The sequence below is a fragment of the Hetaerina americana genome, unplaced genomic scaffold (assembly GCF_022747635.1).
Source record: "Hetaerina americana unplaced genomic scaffold, ioHetAmer1.1.p SCAF_11, whole genome shotgun sequence".
NCBI lineage: Eukaryota > Metazoa > Arthropoda > Insecta > Odonata > Calopterygidae > Hetaerina > Hetaerina americana.
The window spans coordinates 44,723,763-44,750,469 of record NW_027286181.1 but is presented as its reverse complement, the minus strand read 5'-3'; the positions used below and the strand labels follow the sequence as shown (position 1 = coordinate 44,750,469).

Below are 26,707 nucleotides of genomic sequence, written 5' to 3'. Positions count from 1 at the left end.
CTTGATCTGTTTTTGGCGTAATAAAGTATAACTTGGATGTTTAGATTTTGGAACGTGGTGGAAGTCGATGAAAGATCTTTTATCAATAGTTTCCAAATTTTCGAAAGTGTATGTCATTTGCTCCTAATCTCATAAGATTAATAGATTGACTTGGCAGAGTATATCTATTTACGTAAATAGCTTGAAAACAAATTATTTTTTCCCTAGATTCCTTTAGAACTTCTTTCTTTATACTCTGGCTTATAAAAACGACGATCCACCAAAGTTCCTTCGTTTTGATACCAGATTTAACATTGGTGCCTCACTGCAAGGCAGTTAGAAAACATGATACTGTCGATTGGATAAATATAAAATGATGCACCTTATCCATCCTAGATTTGGCGTTCGGTAATAATTATTTTTTTAGCTCTACAAATATCATTTTTTTTGAAACCCATATTTAATTTGCGTAATGTTTTATATCATGACAGAATATAAATGAGAAAATAAACGCAGGAATTTTAAATAAAATATTGTCCAAGCAAAATAGATGGAAATCAAATATAACCAGAAATATTTAACGTGCTATACACATACTGAGTCCACAAGATGGCATGAGTATGAAATGAGGCTGTTGACTTTACATCAAAGAGGGAAAAATTCGAGGGGCTACTCCGTGGCTACCCACATTAATAGTTCAAAGAAAAGTGAACGAAATTAAGATTAAAGATAACTTTGAGCCACTCGAAAGTTTAATGAATTGGAAAGAGGATATAAATGTGGCGATCTAGAGGTGTCGCGTGTATGCCCGGAGAGATGATATGCTCGCTGCGATTAGTTGAAGACTTAGTTTTACTATCAGAGAAGAAGGAAGACCTGAAGAAGATACTAATCACTTTGCGGGTAGGATGAAAAATGAATGTACCCCAATTTAAACAAGATTAAAATCAAGCAATGGTCTGCAGATGTAGAAGTAATGAAGATAATCGCGAAGTAATGTCAGGGTAATACGTATTGAAACAGTGGAAACGTTTTGTTATTTAGGAAGCAGGATCACTAGTGACGGAGGACGACTTCAGGAGGAAGATGAATTTAGTAGGCAGAATAGTAATGGCGAATAAGACTTTGTATTAGAAGAAACAGCTACTAAAGATAAAAGGAGCCATAAACACAGAAATCAACCCGAAGGTCGGTTTGGTAGGTGACGGTAGAGTTCACCTAGTATTAAGCCCGACAGTGTGTGAAATTCACACATCAGGGTAGGGGAGCCTGTGACGGTCGAGCTTGGGCCCTCCGTTCGGTAGTCCAACGCCCTAACCCTGAACTACCGCGACCCATGACAGATGGTAAGATCAAATTACTTATTGAAATATCAGTTTCATTTAAATATATAAATAAAATAAATTACCCAACTCATTACTCACTAAGACAATAGGAAAAACTACGGAAAGTAGGTTGCAGGCGATTGAAATGTGATGATACAGAAGAATGATGAAAATAAAATAGAAAAACTGATAAACAAATGAGTTATTTCGAAGAATTGATGGAAAAACCAATGGAGGACACTAGCGACAAGAGAAGGGAAATTGATCGAATGACAGGTTACTATAGGTGATAATTAAGGAGAACATAGGAGGGAAGATTAATACAGAAAGATCTAGGAAGAACTGCGAAAAGCAGGTGATTTAAATTTCGGTGCAAAGACTCACAAGGGGAGGAATATATTGACGGGGAAAGGGGGAACTTGGAGAGTTTCCACAAACGATTCCTCGATTAAAAATCCATGATGATGGTCCGTTGGGGGCGATGATAATAATCTTAAAAGGACAACTGCAGAGTGACAAAAGTATGTCGTAGGCTTACCGAAATATATAAATAAGTGATTAGAAGGTTTTAATGCAACAATTCTAAATTAATGCATATTAATGGATGATTCCGTTAAAAGTTACTGACGTGGCATCTCCCGCAGTCCTTGAAAATAATGTGTTGAAGTGAAAAATGTTGTTATTATCCTCCCCGAGAGACATTTGCGCAATGACCAACACATTCCTCGGGCTTCGCTGAAGAAGTTCAAAAGAGTAATTAAAAAAAACGAACGCTGTCGCAACAGTAAGTACAGAAAGTATTCGGTAGTTTGTAGCTTTTTTTGGGGAGGCGACCGAAAGCTGAGATCATTTGCGCCTTCAGGGATGGATGGAAAAGGAAGGGCAGAGAGAAACCCGGCGTCGGTATCAGCCTACTCTTGCCGAAAGGAGCCAAGGGGTCCGCAGTTTAACGTCCCATCCGACGAGCGTAGTACTCTCTCTAAGTGCTTTCCACAAAGTACCTCAAGAAGGGATCGGGTTAACACTGAAAAATATTTGTTGGCTCCAGGATTTGAACTCGGGCCATCTCGATTTGAAGCCTGTGCGTTAGCCCCCGCAGCATTCCGATGAAAGCGGGAAATGAATACTCGCGAAAACAAAATTCGCCTTCAGACGGTACAGCTTCCTGACCTCAAGACTAAACGGGACTCATCCCGAGTAATATTGCGGATTGGCGGCGATGCGATGGAATTCATCCACGCGAATGCGAGAGTTAGCACGCGCCGGATACGGGGTCGAAAGGGGAAAGCAGGGGGGGGTCTAGAAGCCTGCTCGAGGGACAAGGGAAATCCTTTTATCGAGCGGGTGGCTCGGGTGGAGTCTAGGAAAATCCACTCTGAAGGCTCCGGTTTCAATTACGAAAAATTCACCGCCATTAATAAAGGTTCCGATCCAAGTGGCGAGATAATGTGAAACAGAGCAGAGGGGGGGAGGGGGGAATTCGGTTACGGGGCGGATCATCGTAGAGTGTTATCGGCGAGACGCTCGTCCCTTGGGCTCATTTCGCGGCCACTCGCCTGTAGATTTGAGGATTCCCCAAAAGAAGACAGGAGAATCTACTGTATCTTCTCTGGCCGTTAATAATGATCAAGAATAGGTTCTTGTTGTAGGTCATATTTCTGAAGTGCGAGAAGAGACAAAAATATTTATATTCATTCCTCACGGAGATAAAAAAAACTTCGTATTTTGATCGTTAAAATCAGCTATAACATTATAAGCAACCGCATTAATAGCAGTATTAATAATTTGGAAAATATCTAATAAGTAATATTATCGTACTTAATTAGTTATGAAATAATTGTTATTGATAAACATATTGTTACTTAAGTTTACCCATTAGCTAGGAAAGAAATATTTATATTTAATTTAACTAACATTAAATATTTACCATAAAATTCCTGTAAGTATCAAATTAACAAACTTTAGTACCATTCAATTAGCCTTAATCGATTTAGCGAATCGAATGAATATTTTCCTAAGTCTGATATCTTATGAAATATTTTCATGTTTTCGCAAATAATTAATAATACAATGCGCTCACTTTTATGATGGCATTATTTATATGTTCCCATTATGCATTTAATATCTTGGCGAAAATCTAATACACTATATTCATTAAGTTTTTCCATTCATATTTACTCGCTCAATGAAACAATACGGCGTTTTTACAAGCAGGGCGGTACCTCTAGTAAAGTTACTCAGCCTGTTGAGATCCAAAGAGTTCCTACAGGTCGGTAGGATAAAAGAGTCCCAGAATATAACACCCAATTAACCATTGGAAAACTATCACGAAAATCGGCTTTGAAATGAGAAAAGTTTTGTATTCACGTCGGCTGGGCTAGATAGTGTTGAACTTTTTTTTTTCAAGCTTGATGATGTCTTATTTTAAACCGGAAATCATGGAAATGTAGATGGACTAAGCTTCAATGGCTTTCGCTTCGTGGATTTATAAAAGGATGAGGCAATAAAAATACCACGTCTCTTACGAGGCTCGAAAGAGATGGAACGCCCACTTTTTTGTTTGGCGCCATCACTCCGGCCAATTAAGTATGAGCGCACCCACACAGAAGAACTCTAAACTCATGCACGCGGCGATGGGCGATGCGTTCCTGCATTTTTTTTCGCCCCTCTCTCTTCCCTTTAATCCATCCGTCCGGCCAATCTTCGGGGGGAAGGGGGCGGGCGAGAGAGAGGGATCGGAGGAGTGATCTCTGAGGCAGCGCTTTGGGCCATTCACGAGTGCCCACAACTGGGAATAGGCGCTTAACAAGCGTTCGTGTTTGACCTTGGGACGCTGAAGCGCCCTCGAACCGTGACAACGTGCATGATTTTATGGAGCAGCGGTGACGTATGCAACCGCACTCGAGATAATTTCGCGTTTCTTTATCGAAGCAAGTGGAGTCCACCCTTTCTAACCGCTGCATGATGATATTAAGGTTCCCAAAGAACTATCTGAAGGCCATCTTACCCTCATGGTACTTCTGACAAGGAGGATGCGTGTTTCGAGATTACTTTGAGAAATTTCGATAAGCCTGAGAGTTTTTCCACGATTTTCTGCAAATCGAAGAGGGTTCAATATGACTGCTTATCGCGTGCGGTGTGTTTGCATCTTTGGTTTTAGGATGAAACCCAAACCGTTTAAAATTGAATATGTAAAATAATAAAAAAATAATAAATGATTAAAATTGTACTAACTAATGATGATTGACCGAAACATTTTTATAGCGTCTTTGAGCTCCATTTTCTGTTAAACGCTTCTTCCTGGGTTAGTTGTTGATGTTTTAAATGAATCAGAGAAATGCTCGAATAAGAACTGCAAAAGTTATCCAAAAGAATTTGTTATTTTTTACAGACTTTAACGCCTGTGGAAAATTACTAACTCTTTTAATTTGTAAATCAAACAATTCCACGAAGTGAAGCCTGAAAGTATTAAGTATATATGCAAAAATTATATCTATTCACGAAGACGCGAAGTGTTTTCAAATCAATGGAAAGTAGTGATGAAAGAATAAATGAGTTTGGGGGAGTGAGGTCATTTCTCTGGTTGGCCGAAATAATATCAATAAAGATTAAACAAAGCCAACCCCAGGATTATTTTATTCACTAATAGCGGCCTAAGCCGTCAAATTTGTTTCTCCCTCAATATGGTTTTACAGAGTATGTGTAAAGTCTATCGATCACAGCCATTAAGCCTAAAATTAGGTAATTTTGGAAGGTCAGATTTTAGATTGAGAAGGTCAAATTTTAACCGTGAAATTTCATACATGTATGACTTTGAAAGATTTAAAAATAGATGGAAGAATAGCACAATAAACAAGAGCATGCAATACTGTGTAGTATCCGCCGTCACTTTGTGGAAACGATTCATAATGAATAAGAATTACTTAATTTTTCCACACAATCTTTTATTTTTACGACCAGGTTTCGACGAGGATCGTCATCATCAGGTGATGATGACATCATGATGATGGTGATGATGGCATCAGCACCTGATGATGACGATCCTCGTCGAAACCTGGTTGTAAAAATAAAAGATTGTGTGGAAAAATTAAGTAATTCTTATTCATTAAGAGCATGAAACATGTTCATTTGCTTTTATACATACATTCATTTAGAGGAGAATTTAAGGATGCAGCGGGGACAAGGGATTTAAATGAATGATTAACTGTTCGAGCTATTATTAATTTAGGCACTTTAATTTTCACAGGTGGGTCAAAAGAAATTATCGGACGCATATTCGTGAAAATGTTGCAATGGGCTGAACACCGGGAAAAATGAAGTGCAAAACTCAGACGGTGAAACTGAGGTGGCTTTCAAATTTTTCTGCGAGGGGAGTATTTGGCGAGCAAACGTTACCTCTCACGAAGAACGAGGCGATTTGGGAATCGAGGAGGAGACTTTCTGATTCTTTATTATGCTTGCTAAGCCCTGAGAAAAACATTTCTTAAAATACTCGACTCGCAGGTAAAAATTCGAAAGTCACTCCATACAATCAAATAAGTACATCGAAAACTTACGGTCCGCAATTAACAGATGAAAGTAGAGGCATAAAAACCAAATGGCGTGCACCAAATGATACCCTTAATTTGAAGAATTTAACTTATTTAATAACCCAAAATTAAAATACATTTTAACACCTTCAAAAGAGTAAAATACAACGGTCATATTCTCACCGTTTGGGCAAATGCCTTACGTTGTCATTAAAACTTTAGCTAGAGCGGTGAACTTAATTTCAAAGCGGTAAAATTACAAATAAAACGAAACAAATAAATCGCGAAGAAAAGGTAGGTAAATGATATCTACGTAAACATTATTTTTCCTTCTTCTAAATTTTTTTATTCTTCCGAAATGAAATTTTAACGAGTAAAGGCTGACGTAATTGACTCCGAAAAGTTTTTAATTTTCCTGGCAGATCATTCCGAAGTTTTCGACGTGGTGGGCAGGGGATCCGTCTCTTCTCTTTAGCACTGACCTCAATTTCTCGCGGAGGCTCCAGGGAGAAATTGAGACGCCCTCACGTCCTCAAAGGGGTAGACGCCCCCTGCCCTGGCGTCTCGCCCACCCTGGGAGGAGGGTAGAGTATTGGAGCCCCTCACCCGCCACAAAGGAGCTCACTGTGCGCGTTCCTCCTCTGAATTATACGGACGCGGATCTGTAAGTGGTTCAAATGCGAGGATACAAGTTTGGTGACAGCCCTGAATGGTTTTGCGACTCCATCTGTCCGCTGCCGTCAATTGAGTGGTCGACCATGACATCCTGTCCACAAAAAAATTATATTTCGTCCCACTCACGAAACGGAATGACGTTCGGCGTTACTCGTTATTTTCTGTGACACCTCAACCGATGTTAATTTCCTGTCATGTTGGACGTGCGCGTTCAACCCTCTTCCAGACTAGTAGCAAAGTTCTGAATGTGCGTTTTCCTCGGCGAATAATATATAGAAAAAACTATTTTGACTAATGTTTGGTGATACATAAATAAAAGCAACCTTTGTTGGACCGTGACTGGTAAATGTTCTCAGCGAAATAGGCATATTATATTTTTAGTATAATTTATAAATTTACAGTGCAGGCACAAAAGTTACATATTTTTGATATCATGATACATTCCACCCCCAGCGCAGTTATCAATTCAAAGTTTGATAGACGAGGGTAGAGTTCACCCAGTATTAAGCTCAATGGCATGTGAAATTCAAACATCAGATTACAGGGAACAGTATGTTTCGTCTCGCCGGTAGTTTCCCGGAAAAATGTGGAACCCGAAAAGTCACATAATATATGTGAGGATGTCAAGAGGCGTCCCCGAGAATCAAAACCGGGACATATGATCAGTAGCCCATCACTCCACCCACTAGACTATCAAACTCAAAAGCCGGGAGGATGGATTTAAAACTATAACTTGTCTCTACTGGGAGCATAATAAAGTTTATCATACAAATATTTGAATACCGATGTAGTGTCCTATGAGTTGCAGTGATAGAGTGTCCTACAAGAAGATTGAACTACGAGGAAATCTTTAATTTCCAAGAACAAAACTGCTTGTATGACGTACTTTATTGCATCTTGTTGTGGGAGTACATAAGAAAATGTTGTGGTAATGACAACTTGGTTATTACTTATTTCGATGTACCGAGGGCAGCTGTGTTCGAAACTCAGCCTAAGATGTTAACTTCAAACTTAGGTCTACTAAGTACGTAACATATAACATACAAACCCCGAAGTGCTTACGGGTTATTGAACCTATAGCCATCAAATTAACGACCAATTTAGGTGATAGAGGAGAAGAATATGAGGGAGTGAAATGAAGGTAGACAGGGGGAAAGGGATTATTTTGACGACTTAAGTTTTGTCATCATCATCACGATCATCAATCCGAAGACTTGCTAATATGTGGTACTTGAGTGCATTCAAAATTAAGCCTATAGGATGTGAAGCTCACATGAGATAAGAGGTGACAGCCACATTCCGTGACATCATTCCGTGTCATACGAAGTTAACCGAACTGGTAAGTAACAAGTGCTTGAATTTGAACTGAGATTGTACAAAGGCATAAACCGAGATTCGAACCCGGGTCCGATAAGTACTCGTAATCCACCCGCAGGAATATCATGACGCCTTAAATTAAACAAAACGAAGTTTATGAGATTTCCGAAAATAGGAAGGCTAAGTTAAATGTTAAAACAAGAGGTCATAAATTGGAGTAGGTAGAACAGTTTAGCTATCTTCTAAGGGTTTCGGACTAAGATGGCCTAAATTGTAGGGACGTGGATATAAAGCTATAGCTATAGATTCTTAGAAGAAGGATTGCGTTCGGCAAAGAAGGTTTCGCAAGGAGGGGGGAATGGATGGCAGGGTCGTTCAGTAAGGAGCTTAGGAAAAGATAGTGAGAACTTTTATAGGTTGCGTAGGTTTGTGTGGCGTGGAAAAATGGTCGTTAAAACGATATGAAAGGCGTAAGTCGGGAGTTTTGAAATGTGGGCTTAGAGAAGAATGCGAAAGATGCAATGAATACAAAGAAAAACGTACAAAGAAGTACTAGATCAGATAGGAGAGGAGGGGGGATTGTTGGCAGAGATCCAAAGGATATAAGAAATGGGGATGCAAAGCTTAATGCAGACTTAAAGAGCAGAAATATTGGATGAAATGAAGGGATGAAGGAAGTATACAGAATCAAAGAAGAGCTTATTTTAATGGCGAGGGTCAGGCTTTGTTTCGATAGTTTAGGCAAAGAAATCTACTCGTATGATTGTTCAGTATGTGTCCATTTAAACTAACTTAAACTGTAGAAAAGCTCTACAGTAACAAATGGTTTTATTCACGAAAGACTCACGGGCGACTTTTCCACAAAATGATTGATGAAAGGTGTCAAACCGATCTTTCAATCAGAGTTATGAAGGGAATTGTAGAAAATGAAGAAAGTTTTACTGGTTGTAGTCTACCAGTTAAGGTATAGTTTTATTGATACGTTAACCCTCCCTTTGTGGAGCAATGTTATATTGAAGACTGTTATAAGGTGGAGAATTGAGTGGAAATAATTGAGGTGAGGATTGAGGGATGAGTGAGGTAGAGAGAAGAAAAGAAAAGGCATGTCGGCAGGGGTGAAGGCAGTTAGGATAGAAAAAATATCGTCTTTAAATGTGAATTTTTTTAATATGGAGTTTAAGGCTATTGGGAGTATGTAATTGCCAAATTATTATATTAATGTTCAAAGTCCAATGTAAAGGTAGGTGTGCTGGTTGCTGACTAATGCAAAGTAAATAAATGGTGGATTTAAAAAATTTACTATCACATTAGACGAGGCTTAAAAGAGCGGCGGTGCTTAGTCCCTTTGTCCATCAAAAACGCTACCTAAGAAGATAGGCTACTGCTGAAACATGCATATTGATCTAATTTTTATGAAGGCACCAAAAGGTTATCATGAGGGAATTGAGAGAGGGAAACCTTAGAGGAGGACAACTTAGAAAAACCAATCGCGGTGTCTTGTCCGACCTTTTGTGTCTCACATGCCTCATTGCCAAGAGCTTCCTCGGGCCACATACGAAAATGCGTTCTTTGGGTGAACTTTCCAATGTATCGATCAATACTCCTGCCTTTTTAAGATGTGCAGTGCTGTGCACCACATTTATTCACTTAAGAATGAGCACTTGTTCTAATAAAATCGTCGTTAGACTCAATGTTTTCTCTCATTTATACTTTTAATAAATTAAGAGCAACTTCATGCGTACGAGATTTATGATAAATTTTATGAGAAGGATGCAGAGGTCAGTCCAATTAGTGTGGCGAGCAACTTCCAGGCGAGTGTCACTAGGATATTCTTCAACTTTATGGACTGCAAGTAAAAGAGTCACATCTCCGAGTCTCGCCTCATTGTCCCATTTCCCCAATATTAAAGAAGATAATTACGGTGAATTTTTGTAAATTTAATTTTTACTGGCGCTGATCGTGTATTTCGGAGATAATATATATCTAAATCCGCTGGTAAATTTAATGGTCGTTCGTTCAAGATATATTTCGAAAACGATCCGACGTATAGTACTATAAATGAGGAATCTACTTTTCTGTGTAAGTGAATGAATATAACACACTCTCCGTAAAATATTATCCTGCTAGCGTTTAAAAAATGGATCAATAACTAAGCTCCGGACTTTAATAGCTTGCGTGATATTTAAAATGACTGGCTTCTAATGGCTTGCATATCTTTTATGACTAACTTTAGAAAAATATTCAATGATATAAGAAGATGAACAATATATTTGAACTTTTAAACACAGGATAGGTATTCTACTCCTTCGGGTTAGAATTTCACCGAAAAAGTTCATGTGTTTGCCTGAAAAAGTTCATTTGTTTGCCATTGACATACTGTTCCACGCGGATTCGACCTTTTCAAGGTGTGGTTTCAACGAAAAACCCTTGACAATCACGTTTTAACGTTGACACTATGGTCGGGAAGTATTAAATCCGCCTGGAAAACAACAGTTTGATTAACTCTGCAAAAATACGTAGCTTGGAGAACTTATAGAATATTGCTATGCTTCGCTCATTCTTCCAAAAATCATCAGATCCTTTGGATTAGGCGTATTCTTTATTTTTCCGATCTGATTTCCTCATCTCTTTCCCGCCTATCTCTCTAAGCATTAGTCACCAAGAAAACATCTCGGTATTATACGATGCTCAATAACCGTTAGTTGTCGGCTTAAATTTTGATTCCTCCCTCATGGATAGTTGAAAAAAAAGACAACCAGCAAAACGTCCATCTCTACGACATATCATTAACGCCGCCAAATTGCCGTGTCGAGATGATGGAAGCCGAGATAATCTTGCATCAAAAGACACGGAAGGTCAATCTTGCATAAATTCTCGGCGATGACTGGAAACATGGCGATGTCCACAGATTTACATTTCGCTGGATTTTTTTTCTTCGAGAATCCAGAAGAAATCCAACGGCGGAGGGGAGGCCGGGGCTGTGATTAATTTCGACCGTTGGCCCTTGACGAATGGATTCGCGGGGGGCGCTTAGAAGGAAGTGGGCAAGGTGCTGCTGTGGTGCTGAAGTAGGCGCCGTCGACGATGATCCCAAAGAGACGTCGGCAGGGGAGGGGGGGTGATATATGGCCCGCCGACGGTCGCGCCCGCAACTGGCTGAGGCCAAATGATTGCTTAGGCAGGGCTAAGAAGAGGGCCGGGATGGCGTGTTCATAGAATCGATGGGGCTGCTCCGGAAAGAGGTGGAGAAATGTTCGAGGTTCCTTTCACTCTCTTTTTCACTGCCAGCATCCATGTGACAGCATTAGACTCCTCCATACGATTGCTTACATTGGTTTGCTTCCATAAATAGGCGGGGTATTTATAAAAGGGCATTATGGGGTATAATGTCAAACGGCCCGCAGCCACAGCATATGGAAGAGGTATTTCTTTTTTAAGAGGTACGAATGAATACACTATGAAAATAAACTAATTTATATATATATATATATATATATATATATATATATATATATATATATATATATCTCATTGCAGTAATGAGATTATTAATCGAGAGGAATATAGAACACAACCAGGAGGTATTTGCCTGTTTCGTAGATTTCGAAAAAGCGTTTGATAGAGTGAATTGGGAAAAACTAATGAGTATATTGCAGAAAATAGGAATAGATTGGAGGGAAAGGAGGCTAATCCGCAACCTGTACATGTCTCAGACTGCTCAAGTACGAGTGGGAAACGGGAAGTCAGGATGGGCAGTGTTAGGAAGGGGTGTAAGGCAGGGTTGCCCATTATCACCGTTGCTGTTCAACCTGTATGCAGAGGAAATGATCAAAGAGGCATGGGGAGAACTGGAGGTAGGAATGAAAGTGGGTGGGGAATTCGTAAAATCAGTTAGGTTTGTTGATGACCAAGCTTTAGTTTGTCGGTCAGCCAAGGGGCTGCAAGCATTGCTTAGTGAATTGGAAATTCAGTGCCACAGGTATGGGATGAGAATCAATATTAATAAAACAAAGTTTATGCGATTTTCTAGAAAGAAAAAGGCTAAGCTTAACATTAAAATATGAGGGAAAAAACTGGAGCAGGTAGAATAGTTTACGTATCTCGGTAGTGTTGTGGACCAACTCAGTCAAAGTAGCAGGGACGCAAGGAGAAGAATTGCGCTAGGCAAAGAGGCTCTCAAAGGAGGAGGTGGTTGATGACGGGGACGGTGAGTAAGGATGTTAAGAAAAGACTCGTAAAAACTTTGATATGGAGCGTAGCTATGTACGGCGCGGAAACGTGGTCATTGAAGCAGGAGGACAGACGTAGACTGGAGGCTTTTGAAATGTGGGTGTGGAGAAGAATGGAGAAGGTGTAATGGACAGAGAAGAAAACAGACGAGAAGTACTTGGTATGGTGGGCGAAGAGAGGGGTTTGTTGGGAGCAATCCTATGGAGGCAGGAAAAGTGGCTTAAGGGGGTATTGACCGGCAGCGGGATGTTGAAGACTGTAATTGAAGGGAGAAGGTTAGGCAAACGAGGAAAGGGAAGGAACAGGATAGGGATGTTGGACGGGATGAGGGGAGGAAGAAAGTACTCAGAGGTGAAAAGGGACCTGATGTAAAGTAGGATGTTGTGTTTTGCTAGGGGTCACAAATTATTTAATTAGTACTTATGCCCATCCAAAAACCTACCTTAACTGGTAGATTACCTAATAATAATAAATATATGTGTGTGTAATATATATATATATATATATATATATATATATATATTTATATATACATGCTTATATTATTTTATTATTAGGTAATCTACCGGTTAAGATAGGTTTTTGGATGGACAAAACTACTAAATAAATATATGTATATGTATATATATATATATATATATATATATATATATATATATATATATACACATACATGCATACATATACTCACATATATAAAAATCCCGTTTTTGAAAAAATTCTGATTCGTTTCCTAACCTATTTAAATTTTAGTTACCGAGCTTATTAGGTGGGTGCAAACGTAATATATCACCATCTGATGATGGTGTAATACATCGAAACCTGATCCGAGATAAATTATTTCATTTAGTGGAAGAATTATTCAATATTTTTGGCCATTCTGTAAATTCATTTACGTCCGACACCGATGGAATTACGAAAAATCCACATGCTGGCAGTTGATCACGTTAGTGGCAGCCAAACTAACTGGTCTTAAACATTGCACAGATATCTTTTGACCCTCTCATAATTTTGGTCCCCATTATCCTTTACAGCTAACACATCCGAATAGTTTTGGAACTAATATACGTTTCCACCCGGGATTCTCCGGATACTTACGTTGAAGCCTTGAAACGCTCCATACGGCGACTTAAGCTGGGGAAGCGGTTATTATGAAATTTTCAGTCAACAAAGCATAAATTCCTGTTTACATGCCTCTGGAACGTCGCCGCGTTAGCTCCTTTTACACCGCGATGCATCTCCAAATTAGGTCATCAAACCGCAGCTGAAGGGAGGGAAAGAGAGGTTTTTGACCCCGGGCAAGAGGTACCAATGTAGAAGAAGAAGATGAAAGGACTTTGAAGATCTCCGAGGAAGGAGCGCGAGGATGAGTGAGAGTGAAATATAGAAAAACGGCAGAAGGCAAGTGTATTGGTTCCGAGATAATGGGTGAGCGAGTGAGGAAATGACCCAATATACCGTCTCGAACGCATCCGGCGCGGCGTTTAGACCTTTCAAAGCTCGACAACCTCCCCTTTCCCCTACTATACTTCCCACCGCCAAACCTACATCATTATATGAAGCGCTGAGCCGTTTAAAGTCGATCTAAGGCCATCAAATCAACCGCCAACCTTAAGGTGTGAAACAGCGGGCGACCAAAACCTCGCCGTAATGGGGGAATAGAGATGTCCGTTATGCATTAAGTCAGCCCGAGTGACAATAGTGCAGTATTCAATCACGACTTCTTTTAAATCCTTATCAGCTTATTTTTATTGATAGAACACCTTGCAAGCCACCGAAATTGTGTGCAGTAGTGGGTGTCAAAACAACACCCATGCAAGTGTCGGGGAAAATAATAAGATTAAAATGCAACACTTCTCTGAATGGCAATATTTACTCTGAATCTATGAAGTACTAATATATGATGGGTTCTGGTATACTTACCTTTGAACGTGGGATTGTTGTCTTAAAATTAAACCAAATCGCCGAAATATAGTTTTAAATTTAATGGGACAAACTGTCGATTTCGTTTCGATGGGTAGATCATTATAAATAAAATATTCTCAAATTTTCCTAGAGCCTGTTACTCATCGTTAGTCGAAGGACATAGCTGCCTATTTTTATTTATTTTATCTCAAGTTTGATGGTGGAGTTCCCAATACCTGTGTTAATACAGCTGAGAAAGTCAGAAGCCTTTATTTATACGGAATGTATGATTTTCAAATGTGGTAGCTTTGAAGTAACTGTATAGAAAGTTGTAATCAATTTTGGAATAAAAAAGTAAGCTTCTTTGACGTTAATGCAAAGGGAAGTATAATTGTATTGACTTTCACGAATATTATGTAATGACCACTAATACCAGCTTTCAGCTTTCAGAGGTACTTCAAATTTCTGGAGTTATTTGATGTGATCAATCAGCGCGGAGGAAGTTGCTGTGATCTAATCTGCATTTTGCATAGCATACTTCTAGGAACTATAATTCCACGGTCAGCAGTGATAGAACAAGTCTTTGGAATATTGTTGCTAAAATCAATCAAAGCAAGAAAGATTTTATATCTCTTTTGGTTTTGTTTCGACACAGCTTAAAGTCAGATAAGAATTCAATACTTTTCAAAACGTCGGGGTATATAAATTTGCTACAATTTCGCTCACCATGTCATTAAGATTCATATCGCCATGGAGAATTAAATTATTATTTTCAATTTTATAAGATTAATTTCAATCACCATGTCCTTTGCAAAAATCGACACTACTATATTTCCCAGATTGTTCGGAGGCATGAAAACGGACTAAGTGTTGACATGACCAGTACAGGAATAAGTACAGTCGTATGCAAGCAACCGCGTCAAGGAAACAACTTCGATGTGCTGCAATTTAGCTAGTTCGTATTTCATCAATCTGAGACGGTTCATTCCCTAGACTTCAAGAATTGATATAGAATAAAAAAACTAGATTCTCATACATTAAAAAGATCATTTTCGAACCTTTTTTGGTTAAACGTTTTTTATTTAACATTAAGGCATACTTCGAAAGAAATAAAGTATCACCGATGACTTTACACTTATCCCAGATCTCTTTTAACAAAAACTTTACCATCCTTATACCGGAATGCTTTGATCATTTTCTCATTTGCTCTAATATCTCAAGTAATTGGTTTTGAAATCATGAAACGCAAACAAAACTCTTACAATTTTGGAACGAACACGTTATTTTGAAGGCCAAGTTTTCATCCATGCAAATATGACGGTGGCGAGGGGGTGGCTTCTAAGTTTCTAGATATATCCTCGTGCTGTTTTTCCGCCGATGCTATTTCACCCCGTTTCCATTTTTGCGTGAACCTTAATAGCATCGGTTGATGCGTTACAGGGATGCTAGCCAGCAGTTGGTATGCAAGACTGATTTGTTGGGTGAGGGCTTAGCGCTTAAGGCTTTGATTAGATTGATGGTTACCATGTGCACATTTTTGCCATCCACTTGTGGGATATCGTGTATCTCCACATTTATTCGTCTAAGCGGTTACTTGATCTCTTCGACTCCATCTTTACTCTCTTGAATTTGCTATCGTGAGGTTCCTATCTCCGAAATAATACTCATAGGAAGTTGTTCCCAAATGAAATAATTCAACTTTCAGGCTTAATTTATTTCTTGCATTATTCATAATTTTATGTAAGGAAATCCGTCATATTTGTTCCTTAGACTTCGAGAATTAATATAAAAATGTAAAAACTATGCCCACATGCACATACAAGATAACTGTCGGACTTTTTCTGCTAAAAGTTTTCAAATTAGTTTTTCAATTCACATGCATATACAATATGAAAGAAAGAAAATATTGCAGATTATGCTGAGGAGGAGATGGAACGTCATTTGATTCTATCAATTACCAATGGAGGTTCTTATTTTCTGATACTATCTCTTCAATTTTTTATATTAACTGGCTCATATTGAAGCTAAAACTAAGTAGATAAGGCAGAAGTCTATACAAAGAAGTGAATGTGACATAGCCAAAACTGCTGCTTTCTACCTTGCCTGCTTTCGTTATTTATCACTATACAAGCACCTTAAATGTCCTGTGAAACGCTCTTATCCATGAATAAGCGCAACGTAAAAAATCAGTGCAAATATCAATAAATGTTCCCCATGCCTTTAAAAGAATAAAAAATTCAGCTATGCTGCCTAATTTCTCTTGTCCTCCCTAAAGCTGTAATTTTGAAAAAGAAAGCTCCAGGTCACATCTTTGTTTCTAAGTGACTCTAAAATACCAATACTCAATAATTGTAGGTGAAAGCCATTTTATTGAATGCTTGTATTACATGTAGTCAAATATATGTTCAATAATTTCTTAACAGAAATAAACTAACTTCAGATGGAATTTGAAAACTTGCAATAATTAAAATTAAGAGTGGAATCAGTACGCGGAGGAGGGAGGGATGGATATTGTACTATAAGTACAAGCGTGAGGAATTAAGATAAGGCTAACTTCCTATTTCATTCAATAAAGAAACGTGAAAGCTTGAAGAACGGGGAAGGAGTGGAACATACGTCGATTCCCATATTTTCGACCCGTAGTTAATGGGAAATCTCCGTGCGTATGTCTTCAGGTGCGAATGGTCAAGCTAAGCATTTTGGATCCAATTCCGCTGAGCGATCCTCCGTCGGCTGATTCACGCCTCTCGATTCATCCTCCTGTGCGTCGCAACTAAAATCGTGTGACCTATCTTTCCCGACTCGTTTTACCACGTGAGTCAAATCCGAAGGAGGAGGAGATATTCTTTTTCGGAGTAACTACACAGCCGTTTCCTTTGGCAACCGCGACAACAGCAACCAACGCACGAACATTAAATATGAGCGTGACGCACGAACTGTTAAGAGGATTCTTTTCGTTTTCGTTCGTTTAAGGATTCTTTTCTCAATGGGAGCTTTTGAAAGGTTGGAAAAAGAGAGCCTAGCACAACCGGAGTTGCGCATCTCAATCTGGTTTCCTTGTTGAATTTGACCGCGGCGTTCGGTTTTTCAATAGAATCGGCTTTGTTCCGTGATCTTATTTCCGCGTGAATAGATGCACTGAAAAATAACGAAATAATTGTCGAGGGAACACGAATGCGTTGAATGAGCTGCCATTTTCCATTAGCACGTATCCGCGATGGTTGAATTGCGTTAATTCGTAGATTTCTTCTTTTTCTAACGAGAGTTAAGGAAACTATCTGCTAATAGGAGGGACACACTTAATAACTCTTCATCAATCTCACGAAACAAAAAATGTCTACCCTAATTGCTTTTTCTACGTTAGTTAAGGAAATGAAAATGATTCAGAGAATATCTGCCGGTTTCGTTTTAAAATTCCTACGTGAAGAAAGTAAGAGCGATGAGTATGTAGGGTGATCAGTTCGGAAAACCCCATTGATTCACGAAGAGAACAGGCAAGACTAAGACTTTAAGAAAGATACAGAGGACCTTTTGTTTTGACACAAAATAACCACGAGGGATTGCGGCCACAAATTATATTTATAGATTTGACCATCATAATAAAACAAGATACCCTCACTAGCAGGTTATAGTACTTGCTATTCCCTTCTCATAATAATCACAACTTAACTTTGCATCCGAATATTTTTCATTAAAGAAGCAAAATGTGATGATTTAGTCAAACCCACCTATTATGTACAATGTAGTTCGGCATGCATGTGTATACGTGTGTTCGTATACATTGGAAAATTCATATTTATGTAGCATATTATTATGTAGCATAATATTATATTTATTCGCGAATGGCTGGTGCCCTAAGACCCACGCCACATATCCTCGCGGTGGCTTGCGGGGCATGCTGTAGATCTTGATCTATCACCATCACTGGAGGTTGCTTAGGGAAAATATATTCTCTCTAATGAATTTATCAAATTCGTTAAAGTTCTTTCGAACGAGTGGCACTACATTGTTTGGATGCTAGCGCTAATAGATAAAAATAGCTCGCGTAATAATGGGGAAAGTTATCATTTCTCAATGTTATTTCGATGCTGTGGTGCGTAATTCATCGCGCGCATGTATTAACAAATTCTTTTCAGCCACGCACATAGAAAAACACAATATTGCTCGCGTTTTAGGAGAGGAATAACCACACCTCAAATATCAATTTGTCTCAATTCTAACTAGAAAGGAACATTACGATATTTCACATCAGGAGCATTACTTCAATTGTTATCCAAAAGAAGTGTATTTTTCGGTTTCTACTGGGCAAAAATATAAGTTCTTTTGATGTGTATACATGTAAAAGACTAATATACACTCAATTTAGACGAATTCATTTTATTTTGCTCCAACAATCCTATCATTCATTTGAATTTCTTTCGCGGTGATACAAAGCACTGGTTGAGAAGCATTACACGACAAAAACCTTGATAAAAGTCTTTGCAAACCTGAGAGTCACTAAGGTGTGGGTATTTTGTGTATAACGGATATGTACTACCAGTAACACAAATTTACCAAATTTACATTAAAAATTGATATTTTGACACGTGATTATTCAAAGTTACAAATCCACGATGAAGTGATATTCATAGTGAAAAAGAAAATTAAAAGAAGATTGAATAACATTTAAATTTCAATATCTAAACGTGTGGTCCGCATACAATTCAGCCAGCGCTTCCACAGAATCCCACGTGAAACTTCAAAAATCAGTAACGCATGCTAGAAAACATCTTAAAATTATCCCAAGTTGGTGATGGCTAGCAGGGAGATAATATTTTAACTATGTTTCATAACTAGGTATTTATTTGTTAACTCTCTCGGCGGCCGAAGAAAACAGGACATTTGGTAGCTGTGAAACAAATAAATTGATTTTAATATTTGTTTTTCGAAAATTTTCGATCCGAGATATGAGGATAACATATGCCTTATGGCTACAGGCTACACTTGGTGTAAGGGCTATATTTTTACGTTTAAGGCTATTAAATTAATTTGTCGACCCCAACACCACTTCCACACAGACACCTACATGCCGCCTATTGGTTAATGAGATACAATACGACAAATTTTGTTTAAAATCAAACCTACCCTGACGCTTCATATTGTGTGTATGTATTTATATAGTTATAGACCCGTATTCTCTTGTTTTTTTACCTAATGATGTCGTATAACGGTAAAACATGTCGTATCAACATAGTCATGTTAAAATGAACGTTTGTCGTTCATGTGTTAGTTTCAGATTTTTATTTTACCCATGAAAACAGAATATTAGGTAGCTGTAAAACAGTTTAAATTCCAATTAGATATTTATTTTTCCAGGCCTTTCAACCGCAGGCACCTATAATACAAACAATTCAGGCTTTTAATTTTGCCATACCAAATTCTACTAACTTTCAGCAGACCCACGCGAATTGGCATCGTTCTTAAAGGGGAATTCAGAATGATCCAGAGAAGTTGTACAAGAAAAACATGAGCTAATAGCCCGTCGTCCAAGAAGAAAATTCAAAGAAGTCACTTCGACGGGACACGACGAGATTCGCGCGTAAGAACTCACCGTGGAACCAGGAGCGACTCCACCCGCCCGCTCCCAAAGTAACCCGCTGGGGCAACGCGGCCGGCTTCTCTACAAAAGGGGGTGGGGGTGGGGAAGGGATGAATGCCAAACACCGCAGAAACGTGCTACTCTACCGCTTGTGTTTATGCTGAGTTCCAGGCGGGGGAGTTGGGGTACATGGAGGAATGGGTCATAAAAGCCCTCCCACTCATTCACTCTCTCTCTCCAGTCTCTCAGAGTGGGCACTCTTTCCATTGGGCAAGTCTATACTTGGCACCCCTCGGGGAATGGGACGTCACAGAGACCAACCTGCTGCCCTAAATAATGATAAAAGGATATATTGAATGGTATTTTCGTACGTGAGGAAAAGTGTGAGGGGAGCAGGACGGTTGTAAAAGTGGGGTTGAATCGACGGGAGCGGGTCATTTCTCCCGCCCATCCCGGCAGCGGCGGATTGGGTACGGAAGACTTTGGCTGATACACTCCGTTACCGATGGCCGAGAGGCTGTAAGCCCGGAAAAGGGGGGTGGGTTGGAAGGAGCACGTGGGGTAATAGGGGAGAGAGAGAGTGCTTGAGGGGGAGGGGCAGGGCAAAACCATGAGACGGCCCGTGTGGGCGTAGAGCAAAAGCAGGTCTTTCGAGTGGGAGGGTTAAGGGGTGGAAGGGAATGAATCAGGGTGCGATTTATATTTTTGGACGCTCCTCTTTCGCCCGCAAGTAGGGCCGATCTGAGGTCAGGGGTTTGCCGTATCGGAGACGAAAGGGGGAGGGATGCTTGAAGCTTGGCACCCTGTTACTCCCCTACATTATTTGCGAAGCGTCAGATGTTTTCACTAAACTTGGTGGAGGGCTGTTCCAGTCGTGAGATATCGACATTGCAGTAGTGCAAGGGGATACTATAGCCGATATGTAACCACCACATCTTCCCCGAGGATGCTTAAGGATGCACGTAATATACCGAAATGGTCTAAAAAGACGCTTTTGGGTTAAAAAAAGTAGTGATAACTTGAAGGGGAGTTGAACGCAGAAATTTAAGTTTTTAAAGATCCTTTTTCGAGCCATTACCCTGAACACATATACATTTGTGGTATTCTGCCTTTTTTTCATCTGTCACATATAATGAATACATATTAGTTTTATACAATTCGAATATTAATTGACCTGCAAAGTTTTCTTACGGTGCAAAATTATTGATCGTTCTTACTTGTCCATTGTACTAGAGATAATATGGAGTGAGTAGTGGTAATTGTTATTAGAGGTAGCGCCCGACAGCATGGGTCATTTGCGCCACAAGGGACAGGTAGGTGATTCGGTTGGGGTAGAAATTTTAGGGGAAAGCAGGGTGGAGAGAAACCCAGCGTCGGTATTAACCTACTCTAAAAGAAAGTTGCCAAGGGGTCCACAATTTAACGTCACATCCGACGGACGACGTACTCATTTAAAGTGTTCTCCACATAGTACTCTAATTAAGGATCAGGATACTACTGAAAGAGATCTTTCACCTCCAGGATTAGAACCTGGGTCCATGATGGTCCTAGATTAATGTATTTTATTAAAGATAGATAGATAGAGGTCCTTATTTGGGCTTAATTGAGACAAAAGTCCCTTCTCCCATTTAACCCTTCGTCGTATACATATTATATTAGCAATAACATTTATAATTATATGCATACACATAAATATATGTAAACAGATAGACTTATATTATGCATAGATTTCCGCATTATATGTATACACACACACACACACACACACACACACACACACACATATATATATATATATATATATATATATATATATATATATACACTCACACACACACACACAAATACTCATCCATATATACATACATATATAAATAAAAATACACCTACCCATACACACATGCTCAAAGTAAATGATGGTGAAAAAAAGAACAACAAAACAGGGAAAGTCTAAGCAAAGAATGAGGTTTGTGGGAAAAGCTAAGGAGAGCGTGGCATTGCTTACCTAGTAAAAAGCTACGCTGGAAAACACCCATGAAGAGAAAGGGGGTGCGAAAAACCTGCGAAAATCCTATGAATTAGAGGAAAGATACATATAAATTGTAACAATTATTTTTTACATCGTGTACATATTATTATGATACTGAAATCGAAACGAAGAAATTAATGTCATCACCAAAACATGAAGTCTTGGTATACCACATCACACTAATCAAAATAGTGTATGAGAAGATAAGATACGAGAAGCATCTTTAAGGATGGGGGAGCTACGTGAAAAATGAAACATAGCTAACTGAAATAATCATGCCCGTAATAATTATGATTGTTTACTTTCCCCACATGTTATCTGATAGCGATGTGCAATTACTTCTGACTTCCTGCGCGTAATATTTAAGATCGCAACGTAGACGTTCCTATGGACTGACTCGAGTGGCTCTCTCCCCCGTGCAGTTGTCCTCTTCTCCCTGGCCGAACCCTGGGGAAGTACATCACCACCGGCATCCCCGAGCAGTCGCCTGTGGTGCGGTCCGCATGGGCCTGCTGGCCAGACGGAGGTGGAACGGGTGGAGACGGGGCAGCGTCTCGAGGATCTACGGGCGCAGATGATGAAGGTTGACGCCGTGCACGGGCCGGCCCTGCAGGCGTTCATCGTCACCTCGCACGACGAGCACCAGGTAAGGCTGTGGGATATGCGAACTATGTTATGCTGGGAAGAATCTGTGAAGAGCCCTGCGCCTGGAGAAAGCATTTTGTCACGGTGGTCATTGTGAAGAAACGGAGGAATAACTGAAACAAAGCCCTCTACAATTCTGCATGTTACAACGTGGCTCATGTAGTCAAATTTAGTGACCTGTTCCAGTTCGTAGTGCCAAAAATCATCGGCAAAAATTCAGAAGAACCCGAAGGTGAGGTGCATTCATGATGCAACGAAAGAAATGAAAAAAAATATTTGTAAGCAATATAGGAAAATAATCCTTTCGTTTGCTTGGTAATTTTAGAGGTCATTCATGGAGTAACTTGGAAGAAGCTAATGAGAATATTGCAGAGTGGATGAAAGAGACTGTAGGGATTAATATGTCAATTCGAAACCTTTTCATTATTCACACTTTTGATTAATTATCTGAAAGTACACTAGATGGATTATCGGGATTTTCAGTATCAGACAGGGGAGGAACACCCAAGTGTTTCTTCATCGCCCATGCTTGTAGAGGGATCTTCAACTTATTGACTTCATTTATAGAACACTGTTTTCCGCAATTATTCCTTATCCAAAATTGTCATTGTATTTTGAGTAGTATGCTCTTAGTCCCTTCTCATGGAATATTTGACTTTCATGGATTGCCGAAATCACCCTAACCCCTATAATGTAGTACATACTATGTTGTATAAATATCCCCTTAAGGTTTCGTCTCGATCCAGTTTTATGCTTATTTCTGCTATTATACAATTTTTAAGAAAATATATGAAATATTCATTGTTTTAACTTTCGCGAGATGCCACGACCAATATAGTAATGAAAACCCCCACGAAAGATCGTAATATTTACTTTTTCTCATTTTAACTTTACAGAGTGAATATGTAGCAGAACACGACAGGAGGCGTGAGTTTATCACTGGGTTTACCGGCAGTAATGGGGTAGCCGTTGTTACTGAGAATCATGCAGCCCTTTGGACTGACGGAAGGTATTATGTTCAGGCTGACAGGGAGCTGGGATGCGAGTGGATCCTTATGAGGGACGGCAGACCAGAAGTGAGTATAGATATTAAAATATTAGATGTTTTTAATTTCCCCTGGTAAAAATAGCTCCATGGTACACGCCTATATTAAGTGTTTAGCAACATACCTGTATATATGGAGCATGAAATTATAGGGGAATGCTACTGACTCACTTGACGTTTGTTTATGCACACTTTCCCTCTCGTAATCATGTTCTAAGTAATTAAAATGCTTACTTGATTTAATCTTACCCATAGAAAATAAGATATATTGTTACACTCAATGGCAAAATAATACAATGGTAATCGAACAGATAAAATCATTAGTTTTGATTGAATTACCGCTTTAATACTCTGCTATCGGCTTTGCGCAGGTATTAGCTTTGGGCAGCTGAAACTGACCCGCATGCTGAAAATTGTCACACCCATTCAAGTCGTATCAATTTGTGCCCGTGAATTCTATTCTGAATCTTTGGGCAAGACATTTCGCATTTGACTTTCATTCGCGGCATCCCTCACTTAAAACGCCTTTGGGGGCCTTGAGTTGATATTTCGCTTCCGCGATATCATCTAACTTTCTCATCGGCACCGCTGTCCCATTTACCAGTGCCTTAATTCATTGCAACCGATCCAAATTTCACGATTACCAGTGAAAGAGAGAATCTAAATGGCGCAAGACGGAGGAACAATGCCTGGCAACGATCCGCTGAAGTATGCGCCAGAAAACACCCGCGCACTTTTGAGGGATCGAGGTTAATATCTGACCCATCAGTTCATTACCCTAAAAACAATTCGGATGGATTGAAAAGGTGGTTGACATCGAGAGGATTGCCACCTGAGTTCCCTTTCTTTTAAGTATTTTACATAATAGTTTTACAAGTCAATTTATCGTACCGAAGCCTTCAAGAGCTTAATTTCGTGGGGAAAATTAGTTTTCAGTTGAATATAATCAGAATCATTACTTAGCTTCAAACTGTTATGTAAAAAAATAGAAAGCCCATTTAATTTAAAAATGTATTTTCAAAGTGATAGTTTTACAGAGAGTTGAGTGAAGGATATTGAACAAAATAAATACTAATAATGATGGAATAGAACTTGGTACCTAAATAAAATAAGGTGAGCTAGGTTTTGGGTGCCGAATCAATCTAGAACATATTATATTTTTCATCATCAAGAGAAAATAGGATTTTTCGAGCACGTTACGAGCTTCAGAAATGAGGGCATTAAAGAATGATTCCCTCCACAAACTTCGTTTCCACAGTGAAATAAAAATTGAAGTCAAAGCCATTGTAACTGGTTAAGCTGTGAACTTCTGGTGCCTTCCTTCAAGAAGATGTTTCAATAGTTTCTTTGTCTTCAATTCCGTATACTTTTAATGCTTCGGTCCATTGTCTTCACCGGATGACCTTCCATTACAAAAGCTCCAGCACACGTTTTGAAATGTATTACGAGTGTTTGGATTAAATGTTTCTCTTTATTAATCCCCTTAGGTTCCAACGATGTCAGCATGGCTCCAACAGACAGTTGGATCAGGATCGAGGGTTGGTGCTGACGCTCGACTGGTTCCGCATTTCAATTGGGTCGAATGGCGTGAGGAACTTGGTGAGTGGGCTGAAACCATCGAACACAGAAAATATTCTAGCCGTGGCTGTGCTTCATTACACCTCTCCTCTACTTCAATTCATGTACTGTTAAAGTATGTGTTGTATCCCTCTCTTCGCAAGACATTGCATATATGAGACTCTTAGATTACCCTTATTTTAACAACGAATAAAAAATTGAAAACCAACAATAAAGGATTTTTGAAAGGCCAAAAGGTTCCCTGCTGCACTTCTAAGCCTTGTCTAACTTAGTGTAACATGATAAAACCCTAGTGTAGTAACCCAGTTGCACGACAACCCCCTGCAGTAACAGTAAAACTGTTCCAGTACATACAGTAGTGTGCAAACAGTCACACCTTATTGTAACACAGTAGCACCCTACAATACAATAAAACAGTCTTCAATTTTGCATATTTTCTATCATGTGCCTTCCTTCATTCTGTTCAACATACCTATTACTTTCTCACTTACCTAACATCCTTCCCAGTGTCACTGTATTCCACATTCCATTGCTTCTCAGCACGTCTTGCATCCTTTTTCCTACTTCGGAATTAATCCCAACGAACTTCTTACCTTTGCAGTAATGTCAGGAGGTTCATGTTTTTCTTTTCCATCCAATTTACCTTTTCCCTCCTCCTTCACACCTGCAACTTAAACTTGGAGTCTATGCTTATTCATTTTCCTCTCCGATCAAGGTTCAGATCCATACCAAACTACATATCAAAGAGTTCATTTCGAAATTTTTCTTGACACATTAACCTAAGATCCTAGTGGTTAAATTACTCCAATTAGTAAAGTTTTATCCAACTAATGCAATTATTCTTTTGAATTCCTACAATGTGCACATTTGTTTCTAAAATGCTTCCACGCTATCTGCAATTCTTCCTGCCTACAATTATCTACATAAGCCAACTTTAATGGTTGCCCTATAGATGGAAATTATTGGTGATTTTAAAAATGTAATATTGAAGAAAAAATACATTGAAGAAATATGTGGTCAAGATATTAGGAAAATTAATTTAAAAAAACTTTAGTCATGCTGTTTTCCAGAAAGAGGAATGATAAATTAAATATTTCAATTGAAGGTCATAAACTTGAGCAGGTGGAAAAGTTTACATATCCTGGAATGGTTTGGGACCAAAATAGACCAAGTGGGACCAAAATGAGATTAAGGGTTTGGGACCAAGTAGTAGGGGCATAAGAAGAAGAATTGTGTTCGGTAAATAAAATTTAACAAGGAGGAGAAAATTTATAGGTACGTTGGGTGAGGAAGTTCAGAAAAGGCTCATTAAAATTTAAAACGGAGCGTAGTTATGTACGGCGCGGAAACATGGCCTTTGAAGCAGGATGATGGGCGTATATGGAGGATTTTACAATGTGGACGAAGGATGGAAGAGGTAAATAGATAGAAAGGAAATCAAACGGGGGTGTGATAGTCATGGTGGGAGAGAAGAAGAGACTGTTGAGATAAATTCGAAAGAAGCAGAACAGGTGGGTTCATGGCATTTTGATTGGCTCTACGGTGTTGAAAACGATCACTGAGGGAAGAACTTTATGCCGGATCGGGTAAACATAGGATAGGAATGTCGAACAGAATGAAGGAAGGGAGGAAGTATGCGAAATTGGAGAGGGGCTTTTAGTAGGGGGGCTAGGTTGTTTTTCAGGTGAGTCAATAAACGCAACCTTGTAGAGACAACACCATGGAAAACCTATCTTAACCAATAATAATACTTATTTCGTTTGAGGTAAAAGACTACCCACTTAGCTATTTTGAGTGAAATTAGTCAGATCAACGGAAATTTTGCAAAAATATTGCCGAACCGGAATAGTATGACTCGATATAAAATTACAA

The 26,707-nt window shown here is 39.1% G+C and overlaps 1 protein-coding gene across 1 annotated transcript in view; it reads left to right on the top strand.

Annotated features, from left to right (window-relative positions):
• Nucleotides 1–26,707, top strand: part of LOC139701050 (xaa-Pro aminopeptidase 1-like) — a 144,519-nt gene that overhangs the window by 78,614 nt on the left and 39,198 nt on the right. Inside the window, exons 2-4 of the mRNA XM_071599625.1 lie at nt 21,990–22,213; nt 23,109–23,288; nt 24,745–24,856. Of these exons, the coding sequence (XP_071455726.1) occupies nt 21,990–22,213; nt 23,109–23,288; nt 24,745–24,856 (516 nt within the window). The remainder of the gene's footprint in view (nt 1–21,989; nt 22,214–23,108; nt 23,289–24,744; nt 24,857–26,707) is intronic.